This window comes from Nicotiana tomentosiformis, chromosome 3 (assembly GCF_000390325.3).
Source record: "Nicotiana tomentosiformis chromosome 3, ASM39032v3, whole genome shotgun sequence".
Taxonomy (NCBI): domain Eukaryota; kingdom Viridiplantae; phylum Streptophyta; class Magnoliopsida; order Solanales; family Solanaceae; genus Nicotiana; species Nicotiana tomentosiformis.
The window spans coordinates 114219130-114234303 of NC_090814.1; the positions used below are offsets into that span (position 1 = coordinate 114219130).

The 15174-nt window shown below is 33.6% G+C and overlaps 1 protein-coding gene across 1 annotated transcript; it reads right to left on the reverse strand.

The window, feature by feature from the left end:
• Positions 1-422: 422 nt before the first annotated feature.
• LOC104091640 (homeobox protein knotted-1-like 2) lies at positions 423-12578 on the reverse strand. The gene is made up of 5 exons (XM_009597020.4): positions 12067-12578; positions 11694-11813; positions 11411-11552; positions 1208-1452; positions 423-728 (listed from the first exon to the last, which is right to left on the reverse strand). The coding sequence occupies exons 1-5, from the start codon at positions 12370-12372 to the stop codon at positions 576-578; spliced, it is 966 nt and encodes a 321-aa protein (XP_009595315.1). The 5' UTR covers positions 12373-12578; the 3' UTR covers positions 423-575.
• Between the last annotated feature and the right edge of the window lie 2596 nt (positions 12579-15174).

Here is a 15174-nt window from a genome sequence, read left to right on the forward strand (position 1 = left end):
GCACCGAGATACGGTAATTAACAAGAATAAAAGAGTGACAACGACACAAAGATTTTTACTTGGAAAACCCTTTGAATAAGGGAAAAACCACGGCCCCTAGGCGAGCAATTGATATCATTATAGCATGAAATTTTATACTTTGTATGTTCGAGTAAAATACTCCAAAGACCACTACAACACTCAAAAGAAATAACCCTCTTTTGATATTTCCATCTCACTCTAATATCGTCCGCTCTCTATTTTCTCACAAGCTATTTTCTTATACCCTGTCTGTGAAACCTCACTCTTTTTTTCTCTCTTTGTTGGTGTGATACAAATGGCTCAAGAGCTCTTTATTAATAGATATTTAATACTCCTGCAAATATCATGAGTGACATCAAAAGAAAGAAACTTCAAACTCTTCGACGTGAACCATTCAAAAAACGTTTGCTGCCCATTCAAGAAACACTACTGACGTTAGAAGTCTTTATGAGAGGAAGAATTATATGGTAACTGAATTAGAATTATATTGTTAGCAAGTAAAAATGTCTGATTAGAAACATTGCGGGAAAGAGATTAATTTCCTCGAAGCTAAATTATTCAGAAAAGTGACCATATATACTTTCCATAACAGCATACTGCATGTTTTCTGAAGGTTTCCAGTGACGTTTTCGCTGATTAATGAACCAATTGTTAATCTGCTTCGGATCTAAACCTGTTGATTCAGCTAGACATATTTTCTGTCCTTCCTGCATTCACCAAGTTTAATAACAGTATTATTCACATCTTTTTGTTGACAGAACAATATTTTTTTACGTCTATCAATATTGTAACTCATATAAATATTTGTACAGCATCTCAAATGAACATCAAATGTGTTTTACTGATGGTGAGTTTTCATTGTGAAGTAATTTTTTTTTTCTATCTATCGAGATATTTCTACTGAAAATTTCAAAGTTATGGACTCGATTAATGAGAAGAATATATATATAGGTCCTTGCTTCAACAATTTTTCTATGATTAATATACAATTATATAAGGGATGTATAATGGAGTTTAAATGTTTGCTTTTAACAAATAGGAATAATACCTTTATATTTGAGTGGGATTTTAATAATATATATGGGTGTAAGTATTTAATTTTCATAAGTATTATAAGATGTTCAGTATAATTTATCCTATTTTTTAATTACTATAACCTCTATTCACGAAAAAGAAAAGTGGTTACCGTAGGATAAGGCCATTTGTAGTGAGTGGTCCACCAGTTAAGCAAGATTTGCCTTGCTTCTCTTGGGAGTTTTCCCTTCTTATTCTTGGAAAATTCTTGCTTTAGACTACTTATATATCCACTGTACTTACGCCTTAACTTATCCTTAATTTCATTGTCAGATCTGCACATATCATTCGTATTTCCACCACCACCGCTTGTATCAGCCGCCGCCGCCTCCTCCTCCAACCCCGCCGCTCCTTCATCTTTTGAAACAAATTAAAGTACCCATCAGAATTAATGTAGTTAATTAGATTTTCTTATGGCTTCGAAAACAATGTAACAACTGGGAATGTAAAAACAGATAATAGTTGATATTAGGAAAATAGTCAACTTAAATATGATAGTTGATTCAGTTGATATTAACTGAATCTAGTAATTAAACATAAAAATCAATATGATACCTAAATATTAATAATCACTTCACATTCGAAAAATATATAAGACTTTAATAGATCTTAATATATGTTATGAATATGGAAGAACAAAGAAATAAACGCATTTTCTGTAACACTTGATAAGAAAATGATCATACAACCTATTATTTAAGGTCAATAAATATGGAGCACTTCATATTCTATTAAAATTTATATCCCGCAAGAGAATCCCAAATATTTCTAGACATTTTTTAAAGAAAATTCTATATAAAATCTTAAAGTATATATAAAAATTATATATTTATATGTCGGGTTGATTCAGGGTTTTTTTTACTCAATACCAAACCAAATCAAATCAAACCAAGTCGGATTTTTTAATCGGTTTTGTTTGACTTTTCGGTTTTGTATGATTTTTCGGTTCGGTTCGTACACCATAGATAAAGTTAAAGGGGGTAAATCTGAACTTTTTTCTTGAAAGAATTTGCACACACACACAGTCGTCCACTTATTACGAGACTTAGGGCCAGTTTGGACATAAAATTTTGTTGAAGATTTTTTCAAAAGAATTTTATTTTTTTGAAATCAGCGTTTGTTCATAAAATTTTCAATTTTCACTTGAAGATGCATTTTGGAAATTTTCGAAAATTTTAAAAACTGCAAAAAGTTGTTTTTCAAAATTTTCACTCAAATCATTCACAAAACTTCAAAAAGAACCCAAACTGAAATTTATGTCCAAACACAACTCTAAATTTCAAATATCATTTTCACTTAAAAAATTTTTTACCATTTTTTCGAATTTTACATTTCTTATGTCCAAACGCCTACTTAATTGCTCAATTTTAAATACTCCATTTGTCCCATATTATGTGAAGCATTTTTTTTTGTCCGTAAAAAAAAGATCTTTCTATATATATATATTTACAAATAATTTATTTTATCCATATAAGATATCACGCAATTATCTATGATTTGTTCAAAATTTTCATTTTTTTTTAATTTTCTTTTTAAATTTCAAAACGTATCGCATATGATGACAATTTTGGACATTTTCCTGATATTATGACCACTTGGGTTTTGTAACTGCACAAACCCATCATATTGTGACGTTCATTATGAGTACTAAAGAGAATATATAACATATAAGGACAACAAGAGGGCAACTTTTTATACAAAGGCCTAGGTTCGTTATGTCGTTTCAGAGTCATTGAATCGGAAAAAGATTGTACTACTACATGGTTGCAGCCATTCCTCTAACATAACCCGCATTCTACGCACTCCTTGTACGTACTTTTTCCTTTTTTGGTCTTTGATGTTTTCATTTGTTGCTCAGTACCTGTGTCATCAGTTCATGTGTAATGACCAATGAGCACTAAATTATTTTGGCTTATCACTGTTCGAACTTCGAAATAGCAAACTTGTAAGTCATATAAAGTTTTTTTTTCCTTTAATCATCTGGTTTCCTGAACCTGTTGGCCCGACTAAGTTAGATTATCAAGTTCTTATACGAAAGACACCACGAATTTATTTATCAAGAAAGTAGAAAATAGAAAGGAGTTATAAAGTACTCAACTTCTTGTCATGTTTGGAGCTGCCTAATTGCCTAAGAAAAATGATCATTTAAAGCCATTTATACATTGAGCATGCATGCAACACACAAATTAAAGATATTACATGGAAAAAAAGTTCAACTAGCACATGCAATGTAAATAAATTAATTAAAAGAGCAAGCTTAACAGGAAAAAGAGAAGAAAACAGCAACCCATTTAATATGAAGCAATTTCATTTTCTTTGGGCGTATATGTGTTAGATAAGTAAGAAAATTATGCAGAGAGTCTGATTCGAACTCTTACTTTGATAAAAACAGTTGATATAACCGTAGAAATCCTACATAGTACTAATTCGGAAAAGAAGCAGAAATCCTACATGCAAGGAATGCAATCCCCCTTTTTTTCGAAACCAGAGAGGTTTCATCATATGAGCTTTACATTAAGCAGTTGGTATTATAAAAATAGAGTGTCATAATCTTTGAAGGTTTATCTTCAACAATACATGGAATAGAAGCTTTTCTAGACTGGATGATGGTTGAGTTTGACAACATTAATGAGAACTAGCCTTCTTTTAGGAAAAAATTGGTAGATGCATTTTGCATGCATTTACATTGCATGATCACACTTAATATGATGTTATGCATACCATTATTAAGGCAATTTCCTTTCTATAAATAGCAACGATTTTGTTCATTTGTAAACAACTCTCACTTGCCTTCTTATCTCCTAAGGCACTTGAATCTTCTTTCTCTCTTGTAAGATTGGAGTGAGATAAGGTTTGAGTTGATTTTATCCGAAAAGTAGACAAAAATTTTTTTTGCCGAACCTCGCTAATTTCTGATGTTCTTTTTATTATTATCTCGTTTACTATTTATTAGCTACCTTTAGATATAGTTGTTGTGATTTAATCACTCTTTATATATTCGGCTTCCGTAACAATTGGCATCAGAGCCAAAGTTCTATCTGAGTATGCTCAATGGTTGCAGCATAGTCTGAACTTCCACATCAGAAAAGAATTACTTTGGTGTTCTGTATCAGCAAATAAATAGTATCTGTAGCAAAAATGGGAGATAATAAAAATGAAGAGTCCACATCGGGTGTCAGTAATACGTCGTCTGCATCTTCGTTTATGACATGAATTATGTCAAATGCAAAATTTGTAGTTGAAATTTTTGACGGATCAAGACATTTCTGCCTTGTACAGCTATGAATAAAGAAAGAGAGAAAAATAAAAGAGTCGAGAAGGAGAAGCACTGGTCGTGAGAGGTCGTTCTCAAAATCATATGAGAACGAAGAAAGGAAAATCAAAGTCAAGATCCAGACCCAGCAATGATGAATGCGCCTTTTGCCGAGAAGGGGGCACTGGATGAAAGACTGTCCAAAGTTGAAAAATAAGGCCAAACCTAACAATGTGAAGGTTGTCATGGATTCAAATATAGCTGATTGTGACGACTCTGATTTCTCACTAGTTACAACTGAGCCATTCAAACCATCTGACATATGGCGACTGATGGATTCAGCTTGTAGCTATCATATATGTCCCAACAGGAACTGGTTCTTTGATTTTCAAGAAGGAGAATGTGGAGTTATTCACACCTCAAATAACAATCCTCTTATCGCATATGGTATTGGTTCAATCCGATTAAGGAACCATGATGGATTGATCAGAACATTAACACATGTTCGATACGTACTTGAATTGAATAAAAAGCTCATTTATGTAGGAGCCCTAGAGTCAAAGGGGCTCAAAGTCGTTGCAGAAAATGGGGTAATGAGAATTTGCTTCGGTGCACTAGTGGTAATGAAGGGAATTAGGCGAAATAATAACATGTACCACTATTACGGTAGTATAGTTATTGGGACAACAACTGTGGCATCCAGTGATGACAAGAAGGCAGAAGCAACCAAGCTATGGCACATGCGCTTGGGATATGCTCAAGAAAAATCCTTAAAAATTTTATCAGATCAAGAATTGTTAAAAGGAGTAAAGATTTGCAATTTGGAGTTTTGTGAGCATTGTGTTAAGGGAAAACAGACAAGGGTTAAATTTGGAACAACAATCCATAATACTAAAGGTATTTTGAATTATGTTCACTCTGATATTTGGGGTGCTTCCATAACACCTTCATTAGGTGGGAAACATTACTTTATAACCTTTATTGATGACTTTTTTCGGAGAGTGTGGGTGTATACGATAAAAATCAAATATGAGGTGTTGGGAATATTTCTCAAATGGAAGGCGATGATAGAGACTCAAACAGGCAGAAAGATAAAGTGTCTTCGCACAGACAACAGTGGATAATACAAAAATGATCTTTACAATAAGAATTGTGAAGATGATGGCATTTTGAGACACTTCACCGTCAAAAATACACCACAACAGAATGGAGTGGAAGAACGTATGAACCGAACTTTGCTAGAGAGGGTTCGGTGTATGCTGTCCAATGTTGGCTTGGGCAAAGAATTTTGAGCTGAGGCAATAACATATGCATGCCACCTCATTAATTGTCTACCATTTGCCGCTATTGGTGGCAAGACACCATTTGAAAAATAGTATGGAAAACCTGCTGAAGATTATAGATTTTTGCATGTATTTGACTTAACTGTATACTATCATGTGAAAGAGTCAAATTGGATCCGAGAGAAAAGATATCAATATTTATGGGGATTACTTCTAGAGTAAAAAGATACCGCTTATGGTATCCAGGGATAAGAAAAATTATATTCAGCAGAGATGTTACCTTTGATGAATTTTCCATAACAGATAAGGTGATAATTGAAGATGTCAAACAAACTGATAGTGCTTCAAAGCATGTGAAATTTTAGGAAAAATTAATTTTTCCAACACAGGGAGAAAACGAGAAAACATTAGAAGATTTTTCCTTGGAAGAAGAGTTAGCAGAGAGGGAGAATCCAATTCAGGAACCTCAACAACAACTTGAATCAATAGCAACCAGCAAGCCAAAAAGAACAATAAAGAAACATGTTCGTCTCATAGAGACGGTGGCTTGTGCAACCTCAATTATAGCTGATGGTATTCCTATCACTTATAAAGACGCAGTCCAAAGTTCAGAAGAAGATAAATGGATAATTTTCATGAATGAAGAAATGCAGTCCCTTCATCAGAATCACACATGGAAATTGGCCAATCTCCCAAAGGGCAAGAAATCAATTGGGTGAAAATGGGTATTTACAAAGAAAGAAGGATTTTCTAACCAAGAAGATGTTCGCTACAAAGCAAGATTGGTGGCCAAAGGGAATGCTCAAAAGGAGAAAATTGATTATAATGAGGTATTTTCTTCAGTCACGAAACACTCATCCATTAGAGTTTTGTTGGCTTTGGTAGCACAGTTGAATTTGGAACTAGATAACTTAGATGTAAAAATTGTATTTTTACATGGAGACTTGGAAAAGGAAATCCATATGACTCAGCCAGAAGGATTCAAGGTTGTTGGAAAGGAAAATATGGTGTGCAAACTTGAAAATTCATTGTACGGATTGAAACAATCTTCACAAACGATTTGACAAGTTTATGTTGTGGCAGAAGTACAGAAGAAGCAAATACGACCACTTTGTATATTTGCTCAAGCTTGAAGAAGATCCTTCATATATCTTCTCCTATACGTTTATGATATATTGATAGCTTCCAAAATCAAGAGGAAATTGAGAAGTTGAAGATTTAACTAAGAAAGGAGTTTGAGATGAAGGATTTGGGTAAGACGAAGAAAATTCTTGGCATGGAGATAAAAAGAGATAGACATTCAAAGAAACTCTATCTATCTCAGAAAGAATACTTGAAGAGATTAATCGATCAATTTGGCATGAATAACAACACGAAGTCGGTTAACACTCCTCTTACTCCTCACTTTAAGCTTAGTAAAGCTATGTCGCCTAAGAATGAAGCTGAGTGAGAGTATATGTCAAGAGTATACCATATGTGAATGTCGTTGATAGCTTGATGTATGTAATGGTTTGCACAAGACGAGATATTTCACATGCTATCAGAGTTGTAAGCAGGTATATGCATAATCCAGGAAAGGATCATTGGCAAGCCGTGAAATAGATTCTACGGTATATTCGTAATACTGTAGATGTTGGATTGATTTTTGAGCAGGAAGATAGTCAATATCTGGTTGGATATTGTGACTCAGATTATGCGGGTGATTTGGGCAAGCGTAGATCAACTATTGGTTATGTTTTCACTTTTGCAAATGCACCAGTTAGTTGGAAGTTTACTTTGCAGTCAACAGTGAGAGCTTGGTGTTGGTCAAGAAAGCATCACACTATTTTGTGATAGTTAGAGTACTATCCAATTAATAAAGAACCAAGTTTATCATGCAAGGACGAAGCACATTGATGTTCAATATCACTTTATACGAGATATTATAGAAGAAGGTGAAATCACGGTGCACAAAATTCGGACTACAGACAACCCTATTGATAAGCTAACAAAAGTAGTGACTACGATCAAGTTTTAACATTATTTGAACTTGATAAACATTGTTGAACTTTGAAGATTGAAGTTGAAGACACAATCAAATTTTATCACTGAGAGAAAATTGAAAAAGTGAAATCTTGCCAAGGTGGAGATTTGTTGAATTTGAAAAAATTAATGTGAACTACTGTGAACATTTGAAGCCTCCTTTTAGGAAGAAATTGGTAGATGCATTTTTCATGTATTTACATTGCATGATCACACTTAATATGATATCTTGCATCACATTATTAAGGCCATTTCTCTTCTATAAATAGCAAGAGTTTTATTAATTTGTAAATATCTCTTACTTGCCTTGTTATCTTCTAAGACATTTGAATCTTCTTTCTCTCTTGTAATATTTCACTTGTAAGATTGAAGTGAAATAAAATTTGAGTTGATTGTGTCCGAGGAGTAGGCAAAAATTAAATTTTGCCGAACCTTATTAATTTCTGGTGTTCTTTTTATTATTGTCTCGTTTGCTATTTATTAGCTACCTTTAAATATAGTAGTTGCTCTAGTGGTGAGCACCCTCCACTTCCAACCAAGAGGTTATGAGTTCGAGTCACCCTAAGAGCAAGGTGGGGAGTCCTTGGAGGGAGGGAGCCGATGGTCTATCGGAAACAGTCTCTCTACCCCAGGGTAGGGGTAAAGTCTGCGTACACACTACCCTTCCGAGACCCCACTAATGAGATTATACTGGGTTATTGTTGTTGTTGTTATTGTTGTTTAGATATAGTAATTGTGATTTAATCACTCTCTATATATTCGGCTTTCGCAACGATGATAACTTAAAATAATCAAAAGACCATACAATTTGTAAAACCATTCACCTAATTAACCAAAACTGAAAAACGCAAATAAAAAACAAAATGTATCAGACATTGAACAGCACTTCTTTGTGCACTAACTGAATATATTTATGCATACGGCCACAACTTTTTGCTAGATATATCAGTTATAAAGCCTTAAACTAGAGATTAACAGACAATCATGAATCGAAGCTAGAAACTTATTGGATGTCTAAGGACGACAAGATCATGCAAAGCCATGACGATGTATTGGAAGCTTAACTTTTTCTTGTACTTGTTTCTGCCACAATATCACATGCTTACTATAATTAACAAGATTCCCTCTGCTTCTGACTACTTAAGATGAGGGTTAAGAAAAAGGCTATATTAAGTTTAGGATTTATTTATTTAATTTTATGAGCATTAGAAGCTTTGCACAACTCCCTCCAACGAACGTCACTTTTCTCTTGACAAAGTGAATGTGACTTTTCTTTCTAGGGCCCTCTGAGAGGAGTTAAATCGTTTACGGATATAATTAAGTTATATTATATACCGACAGTGTAATTATTTTTACTCTATTAGTGAATTTGACATGCGGGGTTGAGGATGAAGATGAACTCTCTGTCTTTCACATTTGAAGTGGAGGGTTCAAAGTTCAAACCCATCCGTAGCACTTCCCGTTTCCCCCTCCTCCCGCCCTTATGTAATAAAAAGAAGTGTGATAACATGTAAGTTAATTATCATTTTTATCAGATTACCCAACTAATACTTATCAATAAATTTACATGTTAATTATCTAATAAACCATTTGATTTAAAAAGTATATACTACTACTAGCTAGTATTTTTCAATATCTGTGCATAAAACTTAGAACTCAATCTTTATTGAACGTTTAGAGGAGTTGGGACTTGGGAAGGGAAGAAACTCAGACGAATCTACTGAATAACGCGTGGTACATTTCTCTCTTTCTTCAGACATGAAAGCACTAGGAATTGTCAAGTCACTCAGAACCCGTGAGATAGTAGTTGTTTTATTTACCCCATTTGTGCAGATAAATTCAAGAAAATAGGAAGTGTGGATAGAACTAAGAAAAGCTAGCATAGCTAGCTTGGCCTTTCGTACACCCCGCAACTGTGGAAAGCACTCTTAAATCTGGACATGTTATCTCATTCAAGGTCATGAATTTTGTACAATATTCAGAATGTTTGTTCTTTCTATCTAAAAGAAGACGTTCTGCATTTCACTTTTTATTTCTTTTTACAGTTCTTCTTTTTTACTTTTCACCATTATTACTAGAAACAACAAGAAAGCCCGAGAAGAAAAGTAGTAATGAGAAGCATTTGGGCCATAAACAAAGAAAAATACAGTACTATGTTTTTCATCTTATGTCTCTTAGTTTGACTCAGCAAAGAAATTTAAGAATATAAGGAAAATTGTTGAATCATGTGATTTAAGCTAAATGTGTGTATAACAATATAAAAATGTCTAAGTGTTTGGCTAAGCTTATAAGTTGGTCAAACTAGTTTATAAGTACTTTTCAGCTTATTTACGCGTTTGGTAAAATTAAAAGTGCTTATAAGTCAAAAATAAGCCATAAACTATAAGCTGGTCACCCCTAACTTATGATTTTTTAGCTTATAATCACTTTAAGTTTGACCATGATTTTTACTATTTTATCATTAAAATATTCCTTTTTAGAGCAAAACTATTACATCGATACTCACTGCCTCAGGTATTTTTATAATCTAACCTCTTTTCAAGTCTGCAATTCTCATTGACTATTTAAGATAAGCAAATTCTCTATTCTTTTTGCATATTTGTATTTATGTGATTGTGTATTAATCTTTGAACTGTATGTAATAATTGAGGACATATAAATTTTTTGGTGTATTGCTTTCTAAATATTGTGGTGATGAAGACAATGTTTGTTTCTCTTCAAATATTTTGTCCTATTTAGGTTTATTTTTTATTGAGAAACTTTTGTCAATTTATTAATTATTATAACTTATGATTATATGCTTATCATAAAATATATTATATTTAATCATAAAAATTATCTTATCTAAGCACAATTGTATTTAAAATAAAATGACAAATAGAATATTTTGTATTTGAATCGATCTGGAATCTAACAGAAAAATAGCTTATAAGCATTTATTTTATCAAATACTGCAACAACTTATTATCAATTTCAACACTTGTATCCAAACATGTAACTGCTTATTTATTAAATCAGTTTCAGCACTTGAAAATGATTTTCAGCACCTAATGCTTATCGACTACTTCAAATCAGCTAGTCCAAATGGACTCTAAATTTTATCTCGTCGTTTCTCATATCTCTGTCATTAATGATAAAAAGAGAATGTTGGAATTCGAAACTTAACAGTAAATACTGAAAAATTATATTTTCTAGACAAACTAAAAAAGAAAGTAAAACACATCAATTGAACAATCGACCTTTGATGCCACACCCTAACCAGAACAATTTCTATTAAGAAATTAAAATGACATCAATTTAAAGAGCCCTCATCATCAATGTAGCGTTTACCTAGTCCTTTGCTGTTTTAGCTTAATGTCGAAGTCTTGCTAAATGCGGGGTAGTAAGATTTAGAGATTGAGACCTATATTTAGGTAGCATTTCTTTGCTAAATTAATTGGTCTCTAAACCCCTCAAGTCGGGAGGATGAGCACAATTCACCCAAAAATTGTGCAATGACTGATGATAGAAACTCAAAAATTAATTAGGTTAACTCATTTGCAGGACGATTAATAAGGGTCAGTGTATATGACTGAAATCTTAGTAACTGATACTAGAGCAAAATAGAAAGAGTGTCTCACAGGAGTATTAAGGAAATTAAAAGGCATTCATTTCATGTAGTAAATCCATGTGCTAACATGCCGATGAACTAAAGCTAACAAATTAACTGCTGCTAGACGTAGGCGTTTATATATAATATAATTAAAGAGAAACTGACCTGAGATATTGCTAATTGTAGTGGCCGGAGCAGCGCAGAGATTGGTAAGTTGAGTTTCAATATCATTAAGAAAAGTAGTTGCTTCATTGAAAGGCCTTTCAAGATCCGACTTGAACTTTGCTAACACATCACAGTAAGTTCCCTGCAGTATATATCACCATTCACTATATAAGCACAAACAAATCTACACACAGAGATCCCATATCCCCAATTAGGAATGAAAGCTTGATACATATATATATATATACTACTCATAGGATTGAGATGAAAACAAGAGAGAGACCATGAAAGCATCCAGCTCAGAATCGTCGCTCAGTCGATTTGATCTCCTAAAAAGATCATTTTCGTGGACAATATTAATATTGTCCAACATATCAACAATCTCATCAGATGGCGCTCCTACCTGCAAACGTTATACATACCATAAGATTAATATTGATGAAAAATTGTCAGATAAGAAGAGATCATAACACCCAAGATCTTCTTGGTTAAACCCTAGAATCATATATAGCAATCCAAAACCCTAAAATCATAGCTGAACATTGTGTTCCTAGCAGTGTCCAAACACATAATTAAGAAAATATGCTTTTTTTCTTTCTTTCTTTCTCTAGGTCTACTCTTTCTACTAAACAGTTTCCAGACTGAAATTTTTTTACCTTGTGGCAGTCGATGTAAGTACGAAGAAGCTTAGGATACAAAGGATGAGAAGAGATCTTTGCTCTAATATCCGTCTCATGATGATCTTCTAATTGTAAATTAGAAGAAGACGTCCCAATTTTATCAACTACTAAATTAGCAGCTGAAGTTTCTGGACACGCCCACGACATATTTCCGGATCCAAATCCCATTGGGGCCAGCCCATCGCAAAATGCCGGCGGCGATCCAAAATATGGCGGCTGCAGATTGTCCTCGACGGAGTAAACATCACTACTGCTATAACCAAATTCGTACATCTCCTCCATTGATGATCAGTTAATGTTAATTTCCTACTATGCTCTTAATTACGTTGTTGTGATCAAGAAGGAGATCAAACAATCTTTAGGGTAGCTAACTTTCTTGCTTTACAGTTGTAAACAATAAGGGTCCTATCCTAATTAAACTTTCAGAAGTAAATATTAAGGAGAAAGAGAGGCGGAAGGGAGGAGATCGAGCTGATGCTTGATGGAGAGAGAAACTTTTGCCTACAAACAAATGAATTACCTGGAGAATGTTATATAGCTGCAGCACCTGGTGATCAGGAAAAGGAAGCACTGCCATCTTTCAGTACAGAAAAATGCTATTTTCTGACTACATATTACTAGTAATTTTGTGACTAAAGTAGTCGAAAAATTATAATTAATTTTTTTACATTTTTTTTAATTTGTAGGCGACTACCAAGTAGTCATAAAATTTGGCGCAAAATATCGGGAATTAATTTTTCCGACCACTATAGTCGGGACAAAGTCAATAAAAAAGTTTGACCAATCTTCCGACTACAGTAGTCGTAACTTTTAAAAAATTAATTTTTAATTTTCCGACAACAGTAGTCGGACAATGCACAAATTTCATGGTCACAATTTTAATTAAAAAATCGACTAAAGATGCCCACCACTGTAATCGAAAAATAAGTCAACAAATTGTTTACCAAAATAAAAAAGAAATTTCCGACTAGAGTAGTCGGAAAAAATAAATTAATTGCACAACTAGGTTTTATTTCGCTCATCTCCTATTTTTTTCAGTCTCCTCTCTCTCTCCGCCTAACGCTGCTTTCAACCACTACACCACTCTACTGCCTGTCACTCCACTTCGGTAAGTTGACCGTTCTTCTGCCGGATTAGGCAGAGCTTCTCTCTCTTTCTTCAATTAGCAAAATCCTTCTCTAAATATTATTATAAACTGTCATACTTAAGTAATCCGATCTTTTTTTTATTAAATTAAAGTTCAAAGACTTCATCTAAACTTGAGAAATCCAAGTGAAGGAGACTCATTCTTGCTCCTCCAAGGAAGCTACTGCCGATTTTCGCCCCTTGAAGAGCTTGATTTAGGTAAGGAATTTTCTCTTAATTTGTCTACATTGTATCTGTTAGTGTCAACTTAATTTGAAGATCCAATGCTTATCTAAGCGACTCTGCTTCATTGAGACATTTATTTCTATTTGGCATGAATTAGTTTAGGAACTATGTACTTTCTGTTTAATATGAATGCTTATTTTTTTGGTTATGATTTACAAATTGCTCAGTTCTGTTCATTTATCTTTCTGTTATGATTTACAGCCCACGCGTTTAACACCAATTTTTTTTAAAATAAATATATTTTTTTTATTTTTCGACTACAATCGGAAAATAGTTCCCTTTCCGACTATTTTGTTAGTCGAAAAATAACGAATTTCTAGTAGTGTTATTTTAATCTTCTAAATGGATTTATAAACATTTTTTTACCGCATAAGTAAATTTTAACTTGATTAGTTGCCATTTTTATTAGATTATCCATTAATGTTTATCGTAAGATATTTACATGATAATTGTCAAGGCCCAAAACCCATTAAAGGTCATGATTGCGCCTAACACTGCTGTCAGGCAACCCAACAATTAAATGATTAACTCCATTACTCATTTTAATATTTTTGAAATCATAATTTCCTTCAATTTAACAGTAAGAGATAACGTTTATAGAGTAGATGACAATATTTTTATAACTTTAATACTGAACAACCCAAAAGCATTTCCAAAATCCGGCGTCACGAGTACATGAGCATCAACTAGGAAATACAGTAAAATACTATATCTGGTTGAGATACAATTAGACAGGAGTATGTACATAACTCGGATGGAGACTTTATGCGTGCTGCAGATTAGTAACGTGGAATGCAGCTCGCTTAAGTCCCCGCAATGACCGTGCCTCTGCGCCCACAAGACCACCAGACATATATGCACCTGCACAAAAATGTGTAACAAGTGTAGTATGAGTACGTAAATCAACGTGTACCTAATAAGTATCCAGTCTAACCTCGAATAAGTAGTGACGAGGGGTCGACTCCGATACTTACTATTGGCTAATAATAAAATATCAATATTATAATTGAGCATGGATTGTATAGAACGACTGTAAACTCAATAACATGAAGTAAGTAAACAATTCTTTTGTTAATGGAAAATTTTCAAATTTATTTTCGTCATTTAACATTTTGTATCTCAGGCCAATGAAGCAATATCAATTATTATCAATTCCTAAGATATATCATGCGCAAATCATGCCGAGGTCGTACGACCCGATCCAACATAAATATTTAAAATGTGCACTGACGAGGATCGAACGACACGAACCATAGATGCATATATCTTCTACTGAGGTGTTCGGCCCGCTCCACAAAAGAGAAAACATATTTAAAATAACCAATTCAAGATTTATTAAGGAAAAATTATCAAGAAAATACCAATTCTCATTAACGGTCAAGAAAATGAAGTTTAACATTTTATAATTCCTTTATCAAGTTTCAATATGGTTTAAGCACTTACATTAACAAGTAGGGTGCAAACATCGCAAGTATAACATGATTCGGGTCCTATACTACCTGGACATAAGCATAATAGTAGCTACGTACGAACTCTCGTCACCTCGCGCGTACGTAGCCCCTACAAATAGGAGCACATAATAATTAAATTCACCTATGGGGTTAATTCCCTCTTACAAGATTAGAACAGAGACTTACCTCGCTCCGAACTTCCGTAACCAGCTCCAAAGCCTTTTCAACAACTCAAACCGATGACCATTGCTCCCAAACTAAT